The following is a 22,563-nucleotide window of genomic DNA, read 5'->3' on the forward strand; positions in this document are numbered from 1 at the left end:
TCCTCCCTCCTCCTCCTCCCTCCTCTTCGTCCTCCTCTTCCTCCCTGGAAAGTGTTCTAGTAGTGGTTGGGTCAGGCTCAACAGCCCGTCAAGACTGAAGACCTTGCCTGGCGCCACCCCCCACCCCAAACGTGCTGTATCCCAGCCCAGATGGTCCACTTTCTCCTCTCTGAGCACATCTCAAACATCTCTGTACAATGCATCAGTCACTGTTTCATCCTGGAGTGCCCTACTCTCTCTCTGATGAAGTCCTGTCCAATCTCAAGGCCTAACTCTAACGTCACCACCTCCAAGAAGTCCTCCTGGACCCCAAGGAGCTACCATTTCCCTCTGATCAATTCCTTCAATAAACAGGCCCCTGAATGAAGGGACTGTCCTCCCTTCATACTGCAGCCGGCTCTGGGCCTGCTCCCCTTGCACGGCTCCCCTCTTCCCTCCGGGCCCCAGTCACAGATGGGAGACCTCTGCCCCCAGACCCCCCACCATGATGGTGTGACCGAGTGTGTCTGCTGTGAGAACAGGAGGGCAGCGGTGTGCTATGGATGGGGGGCATGGGGTGGGGGCCGTGAGAGGGCGGAGCTGCCAGAAACCCCGCCCAGGGCAACAGCCACTTCTCTGGGACCCTGGGGGAGCCCTTTCAGTCACTGACAACAAAGGCCTGAGAACAGATCACTGCTCCCCATCTGCACTTAGGCGAGCCGAGCCTGGACGGTGGAAGAAGGTGCCCAAAGCTTCACAGACACACAGGGCGCTCTGCTGAGAGGCGCATGGGCTGCCCACTGACCATACCCCAGGCCTGCACCCACCTGCCTGCTCGCCCGCTCATGCCAGTTCTGAGCTGAGACCACCCGGTCCCCTGGGTCCTGAGAGTCTGTCCCTGTTGCTCTCCGCCACCTTCCGGCTTGTCCCTCCTCCCTGCGACCCAGCCCCCGAGGGAGCACAGCCTGTGTAAGTGGGGGCCCCAGCTGGCCCGGGGTGTCATCTCATGGCCTTCACTCACCTTGAGGACAATCTCCACAGTGAAGACAGAGGTGAACCCGATGTCAAAATACCCAAGGATCTGGTGGCAGAGCAGGAGTCAGTGAGAGAAGGAGCAGAGCAGGGATGGCATCGTTACCTTCATCAGCATCAGCACCGTCACCACACCGCTGTCATCATCAAAACCACCCCCCACCCCCATCCCCCACACCATCCCCCCCCCACCCCCCACCCCCCCACCACCCCATCCCCCAGCACCACCACCGCCTCCCACCACCACCGTCACCACCATCACACCGTCGTCACCATCAAGACCACCCGCACCCCATCACCACCATCCCCCCAACACCACCACCATCACCACACCACCATCACCATCAAGACCACCACCATCCCTACCATCATCACTGCTAAAACCCAGCACCCAGAGCCTGTCTAGGGCACATGCTGTGACCACACTGTCCAGAAGGAGTGAGTCGGGCAGCTTTGGCCCTCTGGGGACTTAAACTCTAAGCAACTGTGATGCCGGGGGCCTCATAGTGGATACAGCTGAACGGGGGGGGGCCTCAGGGTGAGGTGTGGGTGCCTGAGGCCTGGAGTGAGGGGCGCTGAGTTGGCTGCCATCACCTGGTTCCTCACGGACTCAGCCCGGAGGGGGTCCTCGGCAGCCAGGGCGGCACTGCTGAGCAGGATGAAGAGCAGGATGAAGTTAGTGAACCAGGTGGCATTGACAATGCGGTGGCACAGGACGCGGATCCTGTGGGCAAGCGGGGGGTCAGGAGGCTCTGAACGCGGCCTTCAGGCCTCAGCAGCCTCCGCCCTGGTCAGTGCAGAAGGTCCGCCTGCATCCAGGTGGCCTCTGCGGGACTTGCCGGGCCCCGCCCCCCTTCTGTTGCTACGCAGCCCCATCCCATCCCTCAAGAAGCCCTCCCCCAACACTCCGCCCATCCCATGGCTCCCATCAAAACACAGAGCAGGCTGCTCTCCAGCCTCAGGCCCTGAGGCTGACCGCTGAAACTCCAGGAGAACTATGGTCTGTTATCTAAAGGTGTCAGACTGAAGCCCGTGAGAACTACAGCCCCACTCTGCTCTCAGAAAGGAACCAACGTATCTGGTCACACTTGGGTATAAGTAACGCGTGAGGCTTAAAATATACGTCTGCTGGGGATGCTGGCACGTTAAATGGAGCAAGAGATCTGAAGTTAAAGGAATGCCTTTCTCACAGTGTAACTGTAGGCCCAGAGAGTTGGGAGAAGGCGGTCTTCTCGGAGCAGGAAGCAGCCTTCTCTGAGACCCCACCATCACCCTGCCCCACCGCCGAGGAGCCACCCACTTGTTGGTGGGGCTGAAGATGAAGAAGGCACTGGCTTCTGGAATGGGCACCGCCTTCTCCTTCAGCTGCAGCTCAGCCAGCGGACGGGGCCGGGGGCTTATTGGGACCTCGGGCTCGTCTTCCTCGTCGTCCCCTGTGGGGAGGGCAGAGAGGCTGGGGTGTCTTTCCACGCTTCACTACTCCCTCGGCTCCTGTGCTCTGAACCAACCGTGAGCCCCCGGCAGCCAGGGAGTGACACGCGGCGTGGGGGGCCGGCAGGGTCCACCCGGGCACCTCCCTTCCCCACAGCACGCTGGCCTGAGAGCTGTCGGCCTCGGGACCTTCCAGAAGTGGGGCCAGGAGCAAGGTCCCAGAGTCTTGCTGCTGCAACTTTTGTCTCGGGGCTGGATGTACCACCCTGGGGTGGCTCGCAGGCTGGGGGCGCAAGGGGCCCTGCTCTGCAAGCGACCACAGTGCTGGGCCCGGCTCTGCCCCTGACTTGCCTGCCAGGCAGGCTCCCACCTCGTGCCATTGAGGGCAGGAGTCCCGTTGAGATAAATGGACTCTGAGCTTCTCTCTCCCGGAGTCGGGTTCCACAAACCCTCATTCGGGTGCGGGGAGGGGAACAGCCAGCATGAGGAGCCACCCCTGCACACCCCGCCCTCAGTCTCGGGACCCTCACCTGGGAAGTCGGCTGAGGGGTAGGGGTCCTTCACCTCGTTGACGTTGGATTCAAACTCGTCGATCTTCAGCTGGAGAGAGGAACAGAGCAAGATGAAAGGCAGAGCTGTGGTCCCCACCGGCCGGAGGGCGTGCAGGTGTGAGCTCACCTGAGCCTCCCTGCGGCCTGGGGGTGCTGCCGTCACGGTCAGTCATTCCCACCTCACGAAGGGGAAGCCAGGCCCAGAAAGCCACCGGGACCCCCGCCTGTCTGAGCCTGAGCACCATACCCCCCGCTTAGTTCTCAGAAGACACAGGAGTCCCCAGGCCAGGACCCCCCCACCCCCTGCCCCTCTGAACTCTACTTCCTCAGCCCCCAGGCCAGGACAGAACGGCAGGGCTAGAAGCTGGTCTGCACTGCTCCGTGGAGCAGAGTATCAGATGGGGAACGGGCATGATACAGAGAAGTCTGCTTCCTCGGTTGGGGTGTGTGCGCCCTCAGCGCAAAGGCTTCCCTGCAGTGGAGCTGCCCTGACCTGGCTGGTGCCCAGGCAGACAGCCCCCTTCCCACAGCCCCATCCTAAGGCATGGGCGAAAGGGGGACTTTCAGAGGCCCCTCCCCGCGGCCCCTGAGAGCACCCAATGGGCTGACGGGCTCACCTTGGCGGTGGTGGGGATGCCTTCCCCCTTGGGTTTCTGCTCCAGCTTCTTGGCCACCGTCACCTTCTCCTCCTCTGACTTGTCCGGGAGACCCCTGAGTTGGAAAACCAAGCAAACCCAAAGTGGAGACCCCGCTCCTCCATGGAAGAGAACCTCCACCTTCTGGGGTCTGCTCAGCCTGAGGGCGCCCTCCCCGACCCCACCCAGGGTTCGAGGCGGGGGCACTACACGAGGGCAGGAGCAGCACAGGCCAAGCGCGTCCTCCCCCCACGATGAGCGAGCAGCGCCGGCAGCCTCGGTGTCAGCCATCCCAGGGCCTGCCAGCTGGTGGGGGGCGGCCGTGGCGCCATCCGTGGTGGTACTGTCTGGGTTCGGTTTGGTCCAGGACGGCTCAGCTCTCCTGTGTGGGGTGCCCTCCCTCCGCCCCTCTCGCAGGTCCCTCCTGCTGGGTCACCCACTCACTTGGACATCTTCCTGCGTCTCCGCTCTTCAGCCTTGGCCTTCTGGGCAGAAGTCAGGCTCTCGGCCTCTGCCAGGTTGTCCACAGCGATGGCCAGGAAGACGTTGAGCAGGATGTCTGAGGTGCCGCTAAGGAGCCGGGGTGCTGGGCTCGGCAGGACCTGCCTGCCCTGGTGCTCGGGCTTTCTGGGACTGACTCCTCCCCGCTGTCACCAGTCACCCTGAGGTCCCTTAACCTCCTGCTGGAAGGAACTGCCCTACTGCTGTCCCCACAAGGCACCTGCTGTGTCCCCTCCCCCGCCCTTGATCCTGGGCACTCCCCCCTTCCTGCAGAGGGCCTGGGCACCTGGACCCTTCCCCACTCCGGGCTCTCTTCTGAGCCCTGCGCCCCAGGGGATACAGTTGCCGCAAACAAACAGGATGATGAAGTAAATGCAGACGAGCACCCCGGGGTAGGATGGGCCGCCGTAGGCCATGATCCCGTTGTACATCACGGAGTTCCAGTCCTCTCCTGTCAGCACCTGGGGTGGGAGGGAAACAGAGGGATGTGAGAGTCCTCCCTGGGGACTACGTTGTCCAAGAGACCCCTTCCAACGTCGCCCCAAAACTGTCCACGGCTGGAGGGGACGGGGGACGGGTCAGAGGAGGCGAGGCCCCGCCTGGCAGGGCAGGCAGCAAGCGGCTCTGGCCTACCTGGAAGACGCTGATGAGGGCCTGTGGGAAGCTGTCGAAGTTGCTACGCCGCACCTCGGTGTCCTCGAAGTCGTACCTGCCCCCGAAGAGCTGCATGCCCAGCAGGGCGAAGATGACGATGAACAGGAAGAGCAGCAGCAGCAGCGAGGCGATGGAGCGGATGGAGTTGAGCAGCGACGCCACCAGGTTGCTCAGCGACGTCCAGTACCTGGAGGACGGGACGGGCGCTGAGGTGGGGCGGCCGGTCAGGCTCGGGCTGCCTGGATCCAGAGCTCCCATCCCGGTTTGTCATTTCGTTCTCCTTAGTAGGGTGGCCGTTTGACTTCCGGGGCCACCACTAGACTCTGAACCCCACGGGGGTGAGGCCCACCCCTCCCCTGCACCCAGGGCCCGCGACCAATCCACGCCCTCTTCTCGGCTATCCTTTCTCACCACCCCCTTCTCCTCCTCCTGTTCCACCTTCCTTTCCTTCCTCCCTCTCCCAGTCTCTTCCCTTTCCTCTCTCTTTTCCATGCCCCTCAGTCGGCCTGGTGAGAGGTAAGTAAACAGGAGAAATGGAGGTGGAAGGGGGAAGGGTCGAGGGGCGGGGCAGGGAGGAGGAGGGAGGGGCGGCGGGACCACGCCCCCTGATGGAAAGGTGGAGTGGAGGGGCGGGGCAGGCGGATAGGCGGGACCACGCCCCAGTTGGGAGGGTGGAGGGGCGGGATGGGGCAAGGCGGGAGGGGCGGGGCAGGCAGGAGGTGTGGGGGTGGTCGGAGGGGCGGGGCGGGGCAGGCGCGGGGCGGGAGGGACCACGCCCCTGATGGAAGGGTAGAGGGGCGGGGCAGGGAGGCAGGAGGGAGGGGCGGTGGGACCACGCTCCCTGATGGAAAGGTGGAGGGGCAGGGCAAGGCGGTCGGGGCGACGCCCCTGCTTGGAGGGTGAAGGGGCGGGACGGGGCAAGGCGGGAGGGGTGGGGCAGGCGGGAGGGGCGGGGCGGTGGGAGGGGTGGGGCGGGGTGGTGGGAGGGGTGGGGCGCGGCAGGCGGGGGCGGACGGGACCACGCCCCTGCTGGAATGGTAGAGGGGCGGGGCAGGGAGGCAGGAGGGAGGAGCGGGGGAGGGGCGGGGCGCCGGGACCACGCCCCCGCTCACTTGGTGATCTTGAAGATCCGCAGCAGACGGATGCAGCGCAGCACCGAGATGCCCAGGGGCGACATGGCACCCGACTCCACCAGCAGGATCTCCAGGAGGCCGCTGCACACCACGAAGCAGTCGAAGCGGTTGAAGATGGACATGAAGTACTGGCGCAGGCCCAGCCCGTACATCTTCATCAGCATCTCCACGGTGAACAGGGCCAGCAGCACCCGGTTGGCCACGTCTGCAGGGCGGCCCGCGCAGCTCAGCGCCACTGCCCTGCGCATCCGGCCTGGGCCAGGCCCCCAGTGACCCTCCACTTCCAGCGACACAAGGGCCCCACACCCGGCACCCTCCCCGCGGCGATTCCAGGACATCCTCCTCTCCCTGCCCTCCAGATCCAGTAAAACCTGGTGAATCCTCCCCACTGAAGGGACACAGCCTAGATTCTAACAAGGTAAACTGTACCGCGTTTGGCAGGCCCGCCCTCCTCACTCCAGCAATCAAGCCGCAGGCATTTTGACCCCATTTCCTTGACCTCCCAGAAACACAGCAACCAGGGGTCGGAACCCAAAGGGCAGAGTCCTAAGCACTGGGCTGCCAGGGAAGTCCCCTCTTGCCTTTTAAAATGTTCGCTTCCCTTGCCTCCTGGACACCACACCCCCCTAGGATTCCTCCAGCTTCTCCTGTGCCCTCTTCTCCTGTGCCCTCTTCTCCTGTGCCCCTCTACAGAGGCACCCCCACCCCCCCTGAGTGCTGCACTTGAGCTGAGCATGTGAGTGCACACCGTCCTCTGGGGGCCTGGTGATGCCTTCTAAGGCCAAGCTTCGATTATCATGCCTGCTGGTGACTCCGGACTCTGACTTTTCAACCCAGACCTTCCACTGGCTCCCAGACCTAATTTGCGTCTGTCTCCTCAACGTCTCACTGGGATGTCTCAAAGGAACCTCAAACTCAACATGCCCAAGATTAAGCTGATGGGGACTGCCTGTCTTCTCCCATCCCCAAAAAATACCTGGTCACTGACTGTCTTCCCCATCTCAGCAAGTGGCACTGCCATTCACTTATCTGCATAGACCAGGGACCTCAAATTCATCTCTGACCCCTCTTGGTGGATAGTGTTCACATTTTGTCTACATTGGTTATTGACAACGCATTAACGATGCTTAACACACTTAAGGAGTTCTCAAGAATGTTGGCTGCAATGAGTGGATGGATGGATGGTTAGATGGATGGATGGATGTGTGGATGGGTGGATGGTTAGATGGATGGATGAACAGATGGACAGATGCATGGATTGATTGATGGATGAGTGGATAGACGAATAGATGGATGAATGCATACATGCATCTGATCTGTAACATTATTTCCTGTCTCCTCCCCACAGAAAAAGATAGTTTTCTAGCAGTTTTCCTTCTTTTATCTTTTTCATCATTTTAACCAGAGTGTCTTTCTCCCATCCAGCCTCCCCTCCTCTGTAATCCTCCCCTTACATTTCCCTCCATCGTTGCCCTCCCTATTTGACCTGACATCACTCATCAATATCTGTCTTCTTCTTTGGCTCAGGAAACTCCTTGAAGGTGGGAGAGGTACCTTCCTTCTCTGTGTTCCCTGCATTCTTTACTTGGCCTTACATAGAGCGTGTATGCTCTAAACACTTGGTGAGAGGCTGCTGTATATGGAGTAGAACTTGAATGAACTTGGATGTGTGAAGCGCTCAGTCACTGCTCACCGGTCCATCCAATAGCTGTGTCTGTGATCATTTGCCCAGGCACCTGGCAAGCACCTGGTGGGTCCCCAGTGTGCTGCTGTTATTAATATTTCCCCTGGTAATGCCACGAGGAAGAGAGGGCCACCACTAGAGTTCCTAGAAAATGATGTCAACGTCTAACTGACTTCACAGAACCTGAGGCACCATTGGCTTTGGCCGCCAGTCACGTGTCTCACCTTGCAGGTGGGTCAACCAGAGAGGCTGGTGGTGGTGCTCTGAGGCGATCGACAGTGTGTTGAGAGCGACGATCAGAATGACCAGCCAGTAGAACACCCTGGACTTCACCACATCGTGGCACTTCCAGCGGAAGACACGGTTCCACTGCCTCCAGTGTCGGCTGAGAAGCAGGCACGGAGGGAGGGGAAAAGGTTGTGTTACCAGAGCCCCCACCTCCCCCGGGGCTGCCTTCAGGCCGCTCTGGTCACACTTAGTCTGACCACCCACTCCCTCCTCCAGCTACACCAGAGGAGACAAGAATGTGAGCTGCAGAGACAGGTGGCAAATCTTGCCTCCTAGAGCAAATATCTTCACATTTCAGAGGAGAACAGCAGCGATGCTGACCTTGGGGGTCACTAGAGACAACACAGGTGCTGAGTTTAGCGCAGTGCCAGGCCCAGAGTAGGGCTCCATGCGTTTCCATCTTAAGTAGAGCCACACTGGGATGCCCCGTTTCGCTGGTCATAAAGTCAGTTCTTTAGCAAATTGGTCACATTGGTGTTGGGGAGGGTTCACAGAAATGGCACCTCCATCTCTGGCACAGCCTTCGTGCAGCGTTTACCGGGGTTCAGCATCTCCATGCCCTCTGACCCAGCAAGTCTTTCTAGGAATCCACCGGGCAGAGACGTTCACTCTTACACACAACTGTTCCCTTCGGCACAGTTTGTACTGCCCCAAACTGGACAGATTAACTAGACTATGACATATTCATGCTGTGGAATAGTTTATGTTCAAAGATCTACTGCCAGAAGGTGTGTGTGTGAGCTGTCACACCTTGCAAAGCTGCAGAGGGACCTTAACTGCGTGTCACTAAGTAAAAAGAGCCCGCCTGAGATCGCACACTGTGACATTCTGGGAAAGGCAAGACTTTGGAGATAGTGAGCTCAGTGGTAGGTTGCCAGGGATGGGAGGTGGAGGTGTGAATAGGCAGAAGCAGAGGCTTTTTAGGGCAGCTACACTCCGCATGATATTATAATGGTGGGTGTGCATAATCAGACACAGGCTGAGCCCCAGCATAAACTGGACTCGGGGTGGTGATGCTGTCCACGCAGGTTCCTGAGTTGTGACAAACGGCCCATCTGGTGGAGGTGCTGATGGCAGGGGCCCCGGGCATGATCAAGGGGAGGGCAGGTGGGCAGTCTCTGCACCTTCTGCTCAGTTTTGCTGTGAATCTGAAACTGCTCCGAGAAAAGAAAGTCTTTTTTTAAAACAAGTTTTCGTGTGTATAAATTTGCCCTAAATAGATCATTCTAAATTTAGGACGTCAGCTTCCAGTTTATGGGTGGATCATATCATTTATCCAGCAAGCCCTCCTGTGTGTTGGGTCCTTTTGTTGGTTCCGAAGTGACCGTGGTTAACATGAGAAACCCTGTCATGTAAAAAACTCGTGTGTGTATGTGTGTGTGCGCACAGCGTGCATGTGTGTGTCAGAGAGATGAATGCGTAGAAGCAGCCTTGGAGGGATGCAAATCCGTTTCCATGGTTACCTCTTTGAAGGGCAGCAAGGACTCCATCTTTTCTTTGGTGCATTTCTCTATAGTTGGATCTCTCAGAGTCACAATTGTGTGTGAATTTGGAAGCAGCCAATCAAACAAACTCACGGTCCTCTGGAGACAAAGGCGCCAGGGCTCCAGCCCCCTGCCCCAGAGGCCTGCGACGCTGCGGCCTCCCCTGCTGGAGCAGAGGTTCCCGGGACTAATTACCCCACCGGCTCCCAGTGTCTCCCTCACGTGATGTGGAAATAGGTCATCTGCTCAATGCCCTCCTCCCGCACTCAGGGAACGTGACCCAGAAGCTACCCACGGTGGGTGACTGGGGCTGGGGGGACCCGGAGCCGGGCAGACACTCACATGAACTGGATAACTTTGTTCAGGCCCGCGATTTCGTACAGGCTCTCCGTGTCGGAGCCGCCTTCATCCAGAGCCAGCTTCCCTGGGGACAGAGAGGCACAGGTGGCCAGGCTCCCCTCTGGGCTGGACGCACCAGGAAAGGGCACAGACCAGGGACACCTGGGATAGCGGCCCTGTGTGGGCCTGGACCCCTCCCTCTGCGCTGTCCTGATTCCCAGGAGCCAGAGAGCCTGCACCGTCGGGAGGGTGGTTCCTGGGGGCCGCGAGGTACTTTGGTAGTCAGTGCTCTGGACGGGCCCTGGGCCCACCTGGCCACCTCCACCTCCAGGCACCAGGCTTGCCCTCTAGGGGCCATGCTTCCTCATCTGCAAAGTGGGGCCCTCAGTCCTGCTCATCGAGCCCTGGGGCTGTGGGGGAGCAGGGCGTGGTGATGCCCTTATTGGGGGCGGCGCGAGGGCAGCTTGGGACGGGGTGCTGACTGTTGCCCATGGCTCCCACCTTCTCTCAAGTCATCCACGTCCATGACCTCGCCCTGCGTGATCCAGCTCAGGTAGCCCCGGAGGTCCTCCTCCAGCTGCTGCTTCTCCCGCAGCTTCTGGAAGGTCCCCCTGGACTTGGCCTTCTCCCGCTCCTTGGTGAATTCCCTGCAGGGGGCCGGGGAGGAGGAGGAGGAGGAACCAGTTGCAGGGATGGAGTTTCTTGGGTCACTGAGCCCCTTCTGAGGCTGGACATGCCCATCCTCCTGGTCTGGGTATCTCGGGGGTCTGGGGACCTTCCGGGGCCGAGGGCAGCACTCCCCCCAGCCCTGCCCTCCAGGATGCTTGGCGCACGTGCCCCCCTCTATTGTTCCTTCTCATCCCATCTCATTTCTCCTGCCTCGTCTTGGGTGACCTTGGGCAGGGGTTAGTGGCATGACCATCCACTGCCTAACAGAACTGCCTGGACCCTCCCGAGACAGGCTGGGACAGCCTGCGATCCTTTGCACCCTGCTTGCACATGGACACACCTCTCCTCCAGCAACAAGATACAAAGAAACTACACGGGACTAAAAATACCTGCTGCATGTGCAGCTGGGGCAAACTCTGGACCAAAAGACACAAAGACAAAAAAAAAAACCCGCCCCTACTGCCGTTTCTGGAGAGCCGGAGCAGCAGGTTACTGCACATGCCCCATACACCCAACACCACAAGGGCTGGGCACAGCACCTCGGCACCGCCTGCGGCCCAGCCCCTGGGCACACCGGGACGTTCATCCCACCCCAGGAACCAGCCAAGGAGGCTCTGGCTTGTTGCTGCCTCCTGCAGCTGGTGAGGAGCCCCAGTGAAGTCTGGCCTGACTTCCTGCTCTGGCCCTAGTCAGTATACTGCCTGGGGAAGGCCGAGAGCTGCCCCGAATCACTGGTTTTCCCTGCAGCCCTGGCCCTGTAGGCTGCCTGACGGATTTAGTTCTGCTTACAGACCTAAGGCTTCAGGGGCGGGGTGGGGGCTCCTGGGCCTCGAAGAAACCAGGGTGCAGCAGTGGGATGGGGGACCCCAGGGGCGGGGAAGGCTCCGGGCAGGGCGGGGGGCAGCCAGCCTGAGGGGCGGGGGCAGCCAGCCTGAGGGTACCAGGCTGCAGCAGCCAGATGGGGGACCCGAGGGTCAGGGAAGGCTCCGGGCAGGGCGGGGGGCAGCCAGCCTGAGGGTCTGCTCACACCACCTGCACCCTCACACTGCCGGGCAGGGTCCAAGAGGGGTTCTTGGCCACCTTGTGTCCCGGTCTGTTCAGGGCTCCTGTGAAAGCTGTGGGTCCCTCCTCAGAACCATGGGGAAAATGCTCCATTTCGGGCAGTGTTGTAAAGTGTTTCATTTGGAAACCAGAGCCTGACGACGGAACCAGTGGTATGAAAATGTAGTTGTTGAGACATAAAGAAATGGTGTTGAAATTACATGTAAGACTCCAGGAGTTGGTGAAAGGCAGGGAAGCCTGGCCTGCTGCAGTCCGTGGGGTCACAAAGAGTTGGACGTGACTTAGCAGCTGAACAAATGCTTCTTTAGTAATTCATGAACTGCAATATCTAGCCTCAGTTCTAAAAACCATCATAATTTCAAGGTAGTGATACTTCCAACACTGGGATCTGACAAGTGCTTCCTACTGGGATGAGTCAGGGCGGCGCTGTGACCACTTCATGACCACGAGCATGCAGTGCCCGTGGTGTGCCGGCCTCTGCTCTAAGTCTGTTATATAATGGACCCGTGCGTTCTCCCAGCCAGCCTGTGAAGCAGGCCCTGACGTTATTCCTCTGTGACAGAGGTGACCCCTGAAGCACAGAGGGGTTAAGGAATTAGCAAAGGTCACACAGCCAGCAAGCAGCAGCACAAGGGTTTAAACCGGGGCCTCCTGCCCCAGTCTGCGCACTCAGCCCGGAGGCCATTCTTGGAGCTGAGCCTCAGACCTTGCACCTCCAGGGGCTGCAGGCCGGGATCTTGGGGGCTTCACGCAGAGGGGCCGAAGGAAGCGAGGATGGAAGAAGGCTCAAGGAGGAGGGAGGGGGTGGAGAAAGGGGAGCTCTCCCTGCATCTTCGCTCTTCCTTGCTAGTGGGGAGCCTGCTCCCGGCTAAGGGGACCCGGGGAGGAATGGGCATTCTAAGTCACACCCCCTGCCCTCTTCCCTCTCTCCCTCCCCGCCCCTCCTTCTCCCCCTCCACTCCCCCCCCAGCTGCCTCTTCCCTCTCTCCCTCCCCGCCCCTCCTTCTCCCCCTCCACTCCCCCCACCACTGCCTCTTTCCTCTCTCCCTCCCCGCCCCTCCTTCTCCCCCTCCACTCCCCCGCAGCTGCCTCTGGCCCCTCACCCGCTCAGGACGCCCAGCACCAGGTTGAGGATGAAGAAGGAGCCCAGCAGGATGAGGGTGACAAAGTAGATCCAGGGCCACTCGTTCCCGATAGCATCATTCACCTGGTCCAGACACGGGTGTGAGTCCCCGGTGTGCGGGTCCAGGCCCTCCGAAAGCTTGCCCATTCGCGGCACCTGGCCACCCAGGTCCAGCCTGAGGATGCAGCACTGGGGCCTGGCTGATGGCTACCTGGCCGGTGGGACAGAGCCCTGCCTCCCTCCAACCACCTGGCTCCCTGCCTGGACCCCGTCCTGCAGGCCGCCTCCAGCCTCCTTTCCAGCCAAGATTTCTCCGAGTAGAAACACTCCGAGCCTCAGCCTGCACTCGGCCGGCTCCTTCAGGAACCACCTGTGGCTGCGATGAGTCCCCCGGCATCTCTGAGCCCTGTCCCAGCGCCTCCTGGACTGACGATGTGAGCTCGCCCCTCATAGGCTGGTCACAGACGAAACAACATGTGTGACAGTCCTCTGAGACGTTTCATAACTGGTTCCCATGATCTGAGCTCACGAGAGCCAGTCACACGGGTGCTTTACGTATGCAAAGCATTTGACAGCTCTACCACTGTCCCCCATAGGCAGCGTCACCCCGTGGCCAGGCTCCGGGGTTGGATCCGGGGGGGTTAGAGGTCAGTCTTGGCCATGTCGCTCACTAGCCACCAGAGGCCAAGTCACCGAACCTCTCTGAGCCTCAGTTTCCTTATCCAGAAAATGGGATCGTGCCTTCCATTGCTGGAGGATCAAATAGCTCTGAGTAACACCAAATAAAGAACCTTCTCAACAGGAGGACCACACACCGGGTGTGTGTTGGCACTGTGGGGACCCAGTTAACAGACTCACTAACCATCTAACTACCCGATTGTGGAGCCGGTATTTTTATTCTACAGACGAAGGATCTGATATCCAATCACCTTTTTATGGGAGAGCAGCCTTGCCCAGCAGTGAGGAGAGAGACTCGCAGGGCCCTTCCTCCCTCAGGAAATCTGAGATTCCTGGCCATGAGGGGCGAGTCACTCACAGCCAGGCTTGGGGACAAGGCAGGAGCTGAGACAGAAGCCACCAAGCTCCTGGTTTCCACCCTCACTGCTCCTGGGGCTGCGGACACAGGTGGTACCCCAACCCTCCCACTGGGATGCTGGAGGGGAGGGGAGCAGCGGGCCCTCCAGGGGCCAGGACTGGCAGGCCCACCAACGGCCCAGCCCACGGGTGAGGGGACAGCCGGCGGGCCCGGGCCCAGACCCACCCAGTAGAGGACGTCGGTCCAGCCCTCCATGGTGATGCACTGGTAGACGGTGAGCATGGAGAAGCCGAAGTTGTCGAAGTGCGTGATGCCGTGGTTGGGGCCGGGCCACCCGCCACGGCACTCGCTGCCGCTGATGGTGCAGGGGCGGCCGGAGCCCGTCCGGGCGCAGGGGGACGGCTTCTCGTTCTCCACCGTGGCCACGATGTCTGAGGGCGGGCGGCGAGAGCAGTGAGCCCCAGGCGGGAACGGGAGGGGGCGTCTCAACAAGACTGTGAAGTCGGGAGGACAGCCCAGCGGGAGCGTGCGGTGCAGACCGCAGGGAGGCTCCGGGGCGTGGGTAAGGATCCAGACACGGATCCACGGATATGGGTAGGCACAGCGGCGCCTGCGGGCAGCAGCTCCGGGCAGACCTCCCTGGAGGCGAGGCTTCTAGAGACCCGAGGCTGCGAGGCACGCCGTGGATCACTTTGCAGAAGGAGGCGGCAGGGGTGGAGGTGTGGGCAGGGCCTCCCGCCTGGACTCGAGAGAGCTCCGTCTGGGACGCTGAGACAGAGCCCGCCCCCGCCCTGAGGCCCAGCCCCCCAGCGCACCTGTGCCGATGAAGTAGCAGGTCTTGTGCATCTTGCCCTTGAAGAGCTCGAGGCCGATGATGGCGTAGATGACGACCATGAAGAGCACCAGCAGGGCGATGTGGAAGAGCGGCAGCATGGCCTTGAAGATGGAGTTGAGGACCACCTGCAGGCCTGCGGGGCGGGGCGGGGGGCGGAGACTCAGCCTCCCTCTCGCTTTCCAGGCCCTCCCCGGGACACCAAGCCCAAAGGGGCCCAGAACGGGGGCAGGGAGCAGGCCGAGGGAGGGGCAGGGCTGCGCCACCCACTGGGCACCCCGGACACCAGCCGGAGCGGACGGAGCACGCGGAAGGCCCGCAGTGCCTTGACGTCCAGGCCCGCGCCTTTGCTGCTCATCGGGGCCGTGTTGCTCTGGATGAGGTTGACCTGCTCCAGGATCACGGTGAAGACCCTGCGGCGACAAAAGAGGGAGACGGGGCCCGCGGTCAGCTAGGCCTCTGCCCGGGGTCAGGGCCCTTGTCCCGTCCGGGGACCTGTAGGGAGGCGGGGCGGGCAGACATGGGGCCCCACACCGGGGGCTGCTCTGGTGATGTCTCTCTGTCCCGGGAATTTTAGAAAAGACCCCGCAGCCATGTTCAGGCTCAGTGAGAGGAACACTGGGCCCATCGGTGATGTCCACTCTGGCCCTTAAGGTGCGGGTGGAACTGCTGGTGTCACAGCATCTGTGTCAGGCCTGGGGGCTGAGCGCTCCCTGGGGTGGGTGGGCGGTTCCAGCTGCCCACACCTAGGGGATGCGGAGGAGAAAGCCCAGGGCTGGCTCTCCTGCGGGCATTCCTCCTGCTGCCTGGCTGACAAAGCTCCGGACCCTCCTTCCTGCTCTCAGGTCACTCTGAGGTCCGTCTCAAGCCCTTCTGTATCCTGTTGACAGCTGCCCCTGGACCACACCACACGGGAGCGTGGCCTCCAGCCAGGAGTCCGTCCAGGGCAGAGGCTGACTCATAGTATCCCCCTCCTCTCCGTGTTCTGCCCAGAGCAGTATTGTACAATTGCTAAGTAAGCACCATGGTTTTTATTGACTTGAAGGGCAGCTTAGTGGTTAAGACAGCAGCCTCTGGAGTAAGTTCTGTGTTTGGTTCAGTCGCTCAGTCGTGTCTGACTGTTTGTGACCCCACGGACGGCAGCACGCCAGGCTCCCTGTCCTTCACTATCCCCTGGAGCCTACTCAGACTCATGTCCATCGAGTCAGTGATGCCGTCCCACCATCTCATCCTCTGACGAACTCTTTTCCTTCTACCCTTGGTCTTTCCCCGCATCAGGGACTTTTCCAGTGAGTTGTTTGTTGGCATCAGATGACCAAAATGCTGGAGCTTCAGCTTCAGCATCAGTCCTTCCAGTGAATATTCAGGGTTGATCTCCTTTAAGATTGACTGGTTTGATCTTGCTGCCCAAGCAAGACCTTCAGGAGTCTTCTCCAACACCACTGTTGAAAGGCATCAATTCTTTGGCGTTCTGCCTTCTTTACGGTCCAGCTCTCACAACAGTACGTGCCCAGTGGGAAGCCCTGTTATAGTTAGGTGGTGGCTCTACATCTTATGTCATGGGCTTAGCCATGCCCCCCCACCCCACTCCCAGTTCATATGCTGAAACCCTAACTCCTGGGATCTCAGAATATGACTGTATTTGAAGACAGGACTGTAAAGAAGCAACTCAAGTGAAAAGGATGCTGTTAGGGTGGGCTCTAACTGTCTGACTGGTGCCCTTAGTACAAGAGGAAACGTGGGCACATGCCTGGGCATGCACCACAGGGGTGTGTGTGGATAAAGGAAGGACCACGTGCGGATACAGCAAGAAGGTGGCCATCGGCAAGCCAGGAAGGGAGGCCTCAGGAGAAACCTGGCACCACCTTGACCTTGGACTTCCAGCCTCCAGAACAGTCAGAACATAAATTTTGGGGTATCGGCCCCCGGTCTGTGGCATCGTGTCATGGCGGCCCAAGCAGACCCGTGTGCCTCCTGCGTGCTCAGTCGCTTCAGTCGTGTCTGACCCTTTGTGACCCCACGGACTGTGCACCAGGAGTGCACGAGGCTCCTCTGTCCATGAGATTCTCCAGCAAGAATACTGGAGCGGCTTGTCACGTCCCCCTCCTCCAGGGGATCTTCCCGACCAGGGACCGAACGTGCGTCTCGTGTCTCCTGCATTGGTAGGCGGGTTCTTTACCACCAGCGCCACTTGGGATGCCCAAGCAGACTCCTACAGGTTACCGAATGTCCGTTCTCGTGAACTCCAGTGACACATGCTCCACACCGGTCCGTGGAGAGATGGTACCGAAGGCTGAGAAATTTATGAACGTCCAGAAACTGCTGGGCCCTGAAAGCAGGCACACGTTTCCAGCCGTGTGTGCAGAGAGCAGGCAGGCTGGCGGTGCCTGGCTGGGGACGGTGTGACTTGCTGGCGCCCCCGCTGCCCCACCCCACTCACCGCTGCACCCGCCTCTGGGCCCTGGGGTCCCCGCCCGGCTCAGCCCCGCACCCCAGCCTCACTCACCCCAGGAAGACGATGATGAAATCCAGCACGTTCCAGCCGCTGCGCAGGTAGGCATCCTGGTGGAACAGGAAGCCGTAGGCGATGATCTTCATGGCGGCCTCGATGGAGAAGACGATGAGGAAGAAGTATTCCAGCTTCTCCTGCGGGGTGAGGGGGTCGCACCAGGCTCAGCCGCCTCGGGACTCCTGCGCCTGCTACCCTACCACCTGGGTCCCTCCCTCCTGCAGGGCCCCTCCCCAGGGGGCCGCCCCAGGCACTGGGCGGCCTCTGACATCCTCTGTTCCTCCTCCCACTCTGTCTTCTGAGTGTATCCCCAGCTGAAAAAGCCACACATGCTTCTATCTGGCTCCTTTCCTGCCTCACTCACTAAGATATAAACTACGGGGAGGCGGGGGAGGCAGGGGAGGCGCTGGTTTTTGCTCTTTTATTTTTGGCCACGCTGCCCTGTGGAATCTTGGCTCAAGGACCAGACACCAAGATGACAACCCTCGCAGTGCAAGCGCAGAGCCAACCACCAGACCACCAGGAAAGTTCCTCTTTTTTCAAAAAATGACTCTACACCTCCAGGCTAGAACGGGACGAATGGATGAACAGTCGGGACAGCCCCCGGATGAAGGCCCCAGGTGGCTCCTGTGTGGGCATCTTCTCCCTCATCCCGAGGACTCAAGGGAGCAGGGTTGGGGAGCACTCACTAGGGTTCCGGAGGGGCCTTCCGGGCGGTCAGAGTCTTCCCTTTCGTCCACTTCCTGTGATCCCTCCGCCCATCCCACGTGCCCACATCCAAAGCCGACAGGCACCACCTGGGAGCCCAAGCGCCGTCATGCAGGGTGGGGGCATTGCAAGCTCACTGCTGTGGAGGGGGCCCCGCAGTTCAGGGGCTAGGCTAAGGCTCCTGGCTCAGCCCCCACCGCCCAGCCCCCGACTGAAGGGGGGCTCCTCCAGGCCTCCCCAGACCCCGCCCCACCCCCACGCTGCCCCAGTCACCCCTCCCTGTCCCCGGTCCAGGAGGCAGCTATTTCCAAAGTAGCAGCTCACCCTGTCAGGGCTCCAGGCTGACCCCACTGTCTTCTGAGCCAGGCTTCAGAGCTCTGTGCCCGCCCCCGCCCCGCGCCCCCCACAGGCTCGACCCCTGGACGGCCCTGCACGACCAGCCGCAGGAGCACAGAGAGCACCCTCCGGAGCCGACCCCCAGGGAGGCCTGAGCCCCACCACCTACACCTGTGTCCCCACGGTCACCCGCCCCCTCCAGGTCAGCACCGTTGCTACGTCAGAGCCCCCAGCTGGCGACCCAGACAGGGATTCACTTTACTTCCAAGAGGGTAGGCTTGGGAGGCAAGGTCCCCAACAGCTCGTTCACACAGATCCGGTCTCAGACACCTCCCCATTTAGTATTTAGAGAATTTTCCTAAAAGCAAGGTTTCCCCTTCTATCCAGAGGGGGAAACTGAGGCACATATAGGCTAAGCCTGCTTTCCTTAACGGGCCCCTTATTTCTTCCACCAGCTTGTAAGCCCAAAGCTTTCTCCTTCCAGAAAACCGCACTGTAGGACTGGAATGCAAGGCTGCACCATCCTACTGAAGGGCTTGTGTGGGGCCTGTGCTTGAGCTAAGTAAGGCAGCCGGGAACTGGGGCCATCGCCCTGGGTCACTGTCCAGGGGCCGTCCCACGGCTCCCTGCGAGGGTGGGGGCGGCACAACAGAGCTGAGGGGGATGGGGCTCCCGTCCCTTGCAGGGCAGGCCGCTGGGAGTCCGGCAGCCCGAGGGGGCAGAAGGAGCAGTGAGTGAAGTCAAGTCAGCATTTAAACGCTCCAGCGGCTGCTGCCCCAGGGGCAGAAGTGGGCTTAGCGGAGGGAAAACAGGGCCCAGAATAGCTGCAGAGCTCACAGGCCAGGCAGCCGGCCACACACTGGGGCGGCGGAGGGGGGAGGGGGGCGTCTGCACCTGCCCCTGCCCATCCTGCTTCCGCTTGGCCACCAGGGAGCTTGTCGAGGCCACAGGTCACTCAGGGTCCTCGGCTGTTAGCTCCGGCGCGACCCTGAAGCATGTGGAGTTACCGAACTCTGCGTGGGCACCCTGTGTGCACGTGCATCCCGCCGAGGCAGGGGACTGGGCCCCTTCCTTGGCCACAGGAACGGGGTCACGTGGAGTCACCGCAGCCCCCGGCCCTGGCTCTCTCCCCGCTGCTCGCTAAGCACCGCCCTGGAGGCCGTCTGAAGGCCCGGTGGCCAGCCTTCCCGGAGCTCCCTGGCGGCCTGCTCCCCCCGCGCCTCCTTCCCTTCGGCCGTGCCTGGGTCCCCCTGCATAGCCCTGCTGGTTGTCACAGAGCCGTGGCCCGTGGTCGTGTCCAGGGGTGGCCAGGGCTGGGCTCCGTGTGTTCTGCCTCTGACCTGAATGCCCCTCCGCAGATCCCGCTCCTCCACACGGTCCAGCTCAGCCGATGGCACCAACTTGCTGAGTGGGACTCCCACCTGGCTCTTTCTGGATGCCTCCCACTGCTCTGCCCTGGGCCCCAGTACCCACCATGTCCAAACCTTTCTGCACCCTAACGTTTTCTGATCCACCTGCCCCCAAACTCACACAACCTGTGCCCCCATGCCTCCCAGGCCCACATACACCCGGACACCCCCCATGTGACATCCAGGCCCCTGGATCTCCCGCCGCCCCGCCCCTCTGCCTGCGTCCCCGGGCCCCTCAGCCCAGCAGACCTCGCACCCACCAACAGCCCTCAGCTCCTGGGGCGAGCTCTTCCCGTGTGTCCCGCCATCCCCGCAAACACGGGGCCGCTCTTCACCACCCCTCCCCCAGCTGCAGCCCCGAGACCACACGAGAGGTCCCGAAGCTTGGGGCTGCCCGTGGTTTCTCTGCCGCCAGACAGAAGAGGCAGTGGTCCCCATCAGCAATAGGATTGGGGAACGGGCAAAGGTCACCTTAGGCGGCGGCCCTGAGTCTCTGCTGGTGGGGGGTAAGGGGAGGTTTCATGGCGGGACTCCACCCCGACCCCCACGCCAGGTTCAGGCTCCCCCGAAACCCCGCTGAAGGCGCCGGGCTCAGGGCTTCTGCCCCTGCTGTCGCCCTCCCGGGACTGTCCTCCCGAGAGAGCCCCACGGCGGCACCCTTCTCTCTCTGGGACCCCAGCTCCAGCGTTATCACTAGGGCCCAGGACCCCTCCTTCCCTCCCCCTGCTGTCTTCATCCCAAACTTGGGGTGTTTGTCAGCAGCCGACCCCGCTTGCCACGCCCTGTCTCGTCCTTCCTGACTGTCCGCCCGCCTCACTGTATAGCCCGGAGCCGCTGCCTCGTCCCCTGCGTCCGGCACCGGCGGCCGCGTGGGTGTCTGTGGGCATGGGTCCCCATCTGCGGTGGGCACCATGCAGGCTCCAGAAGTGGCCTTTGGGAACCGTCAGAGCAACACGCACAACCCCCAGGCACACAGGCGGGTCACAGGCCAAGGCGGGCTCGCGGAAGCCATGCGGCGAGCCCCGGGGCCAGCCCGCACAGCTGGGCGCCGACGAGGTCCGCGGGGGAGAAGCACCCGTCAGACCATGGAGGACAGGACGCGCCAGCCACAGACAGCTCTGGTCTCACAGGTCGTCCGCAAAGCTCCATGCCAGAGCACGTGGGACCGCCTGGCACACAGTAGGGCCTCAAGGAACATTTGCTGAATGAATACAGAGCAGAAAATCCCATCTCTGATGCCACACGCCTCTGCGGCCTTGCCATCTCCGTTTCTGGCAGGGGACGCTGGACCCCAGGGTCTGACACCCACGCAGGGAGACAGTGCCCACCCCAGAGCCCTGGCACTGCCCGAGTGAGCATCATGAGCCTGTCTGACCAGGAGCTGAGACCAGCTACCTGCAACGCGTGCTGAGTCGCTCCAGTCACGTCCGACTCTGTGTGACCCCGTGGACTGCAGCCCGCGAGGCTCCTCTGTTCATGGGATTCTCCAGGCAGGAGCACTGGAGCAGGCTGCCGTGCCCTCCTCCAGGGCATCGTTCTGACCCAGGGGTCTAACCTGGCTTTCCGGTATCGCAGGCAGATTCTTTACCACTGAGCCCCCAGAGAAACCCCTGCAAGGAAGGCCTTAACTAGCAAATGTCCCTCCATAGACAGGCCGCTCACTGAGGCTCCAGGGCCAGTGTTGGCTGGAGGTGGGCCTGCTCTGTGACCCTGACGCACCTGCTCCTGGGGCAGCGGAGCCAGACCCTCCGAGGCCCTGGGCTGAGAGCAGCGGGGCTCAGGCCACACTCCATCCTGCTGCTGCCTCTGTCTCCAAGAGTCAGCCATCCTGGCCCGACTCTCCACGCCCCGAGGCCCTGGGCTCCGTGGGGAGATGGGGGCAGGACAGGCCTCCCTCCGGAGGTCTGCGGGCCTCAGTCCCCCTGTCTGACCACACTGGGACCTTCAGGACAGCAGGCCTGGACCCCAGCATCCCTGACACCAGAGGCCCCTTGAGGGCTCCGGGCCCTGCAGGGCCCACAGAAAGGCCCCGCAGGCTGGTCCGGGACAGGGTGATGGAGCCAGGAAGCTCCAGTCACAGTTCTGAAGGCGGCGGGTCCTCCCCAACCCCCAGGCCTGAGGCTCCTGACTTACTGCCCAGGCGCTGTGACCCATTCAGACACAAATCTTGCTGGGGTGGGCGTGGAGCATTCCACTTTTCCAGTCAGAGTTCACTGTTAGGACCGTCTGCGTCAACAGGCCGGAGCGGGTTTGGCTGAGAGAAGGAGCCTGTGTGCAGGGGGTGCCGGTGGGGTCTCATGGCCACGCTCAGAGCAGACCCCCAGGTGCTGCCGCTCCAAGATGCTCCCCACCCCGGTTCCTCCCCGGTCTGCTCCCCAAGCAGACCCTGGGCCCGCTGCCCCGGGAGACGTAGGGGGCAGGTTGGGAGGTTTGTCTCCTAAAGCCCCCCACCCTGGTGTATGGGAGGGCTTGAAGTGGGGGGCCGTCTCCCCAGCAAAACAGAGCCTCAGCCCAGGGTTTGGAGGTTTGAGGGCCTGCTTCCTCACAGCACCCTGAGCTGCGGCAGGGTCTGAGGGCACCAGGGGACCCCCAAGACAGCAGGGGGCAGCCCTGCCAAGGACTCCTGCTTCCTGAACTGCCCGCTGGGACAGCTGACAGCGGCCTGGGGAACTACGTGTCTAGAACGCTGTGGCCGCGAGGATGGACGGGGCCGCCGGCCAGCACTCCCAGGCACTACCTAAGACCGGGGCCAGGCTGTGGAGTGAGTGAGCGGAGACCAAGCGTGGTCCAGTTCTCCCATCCCGGAGGGGTGGGGATAGGGCCCAGGCAGAGCCGACTTCTGGGAGCAAAGGGGGCACCTCTTGGGCACCCCTACTCTGCAGCTTTTCCTGCGCAGATGTGAGGGAGGTGGGGGCGAGGGGGCGAGGCCCCGGCCCGCCTGCCCTGGCTCAGCCCCAGGCCTCCTGGGGAGCTGGCCTGCGGCCTGAGGCGCCACTGCTCGGGAATGCAGGCCCTGGGGTGTGTCTGCAGGACCCCTCAGCCTCCAGGCTGGGAGGAGGGCCCGCTGGCAGGAGAGCAGTGGCTGCATTCATCCTGACGCACCCTCCCGGCATGGATGGGACCTGAGCCCGCCCCCCTTGGCCTCTGCTTCCCTTCCCAGGAGGAGAG

General features: G+C 61.6%; 1 protein-coding gene across 3 annotated transcripts in view; it reads right to left on the reverse strand.

Moving 5' to 3' along the window:
- Nucleotides 1–22,563, reverse strand: part of CACNA1S (calcium voltage-gated channel subunit alpha1 S) — a 56,442-nt gene that overhangs the window by 24,662 nt on the left and 9,217 nt on the right. For all 3 annotated transcript variants that reach the window (XM_070768757.1, XM_070768756.1, XM_070768758.1), the window contains exons 3-19: nt 16,940–17,079; nt 14,704–14,846; nt 14,417–14,569; nt 13,827–14,032; nt 12,546–12,649; nt 10,213–10,358; nt 9,715–9,796; nt 7,825–7,985; nt 5,896–6,121; nt 4,763–4,970; nt 4,470–4,590; nt 4,073–4,187; nt 3,611–3,704; nt 2,973–3,042; nt 2,312–2,444; nt 1,606–1,735; nt 1,001–1,060 (exon numbers count right to left, since the gene is read on the reverse strand). In XM_070768757.1, coding sequence (XP_070624858.1) covers nt 1,001–1,060; nt 1,606–1,735; nt 2,312–2,444; nt 2,973–3,042; nt 3,611–3,704; nt 4,073–4,187; nt 4,470–4,590; nt 4,763–4,970; nt 5,896–6,121; nt 7,825–7,985; nt 9,715–9,796; nt 10,213–10,358; nt 12,546–12,649; nt 13,827–14,032; nt 14,417–14,569; nt 14,704–14,846; nt 16,940–17,079 — 2,292 coding nt within the window. The remainder of the gene's footprint in view (nt 1–1,000; nt 1,061–1,605; nt 1,736–2,311; nt 2,445–2,972; nt 3,043–3,610; nt 3,705–4,072; nt 4,188–4,469; nt 4,591–4,762; nt 4,971–5,895; nt 6,122–7,824; nt 7,986–9,714; nt 9,797–10,212; nt 10,359–12,545; nt 12,650–13,826; nt 14,033–14,416; nt 14,570–14,703; nt 14,847–16,939; nt 17,080–22,563) is intronic.

The sequence above is a fragment of the Bos indicus genome, chromosome 16 (assembly GCF_029378745.1).
Source record: "Bos indicus isolate NIAB-ARS_2022 breed Sahiwal x Tharparkar chromosome 16, NIAB-ARS_B.indTharparkar_mat_pri_1.0, whole genome shotgun sequence".
Taxonomy (NCBI): domain Eukaryota; kingdom Metazoa; phylum Chordata; class Mammalia; order Artiodactyla; family Bovidae; genus Bos; species Bos indicus.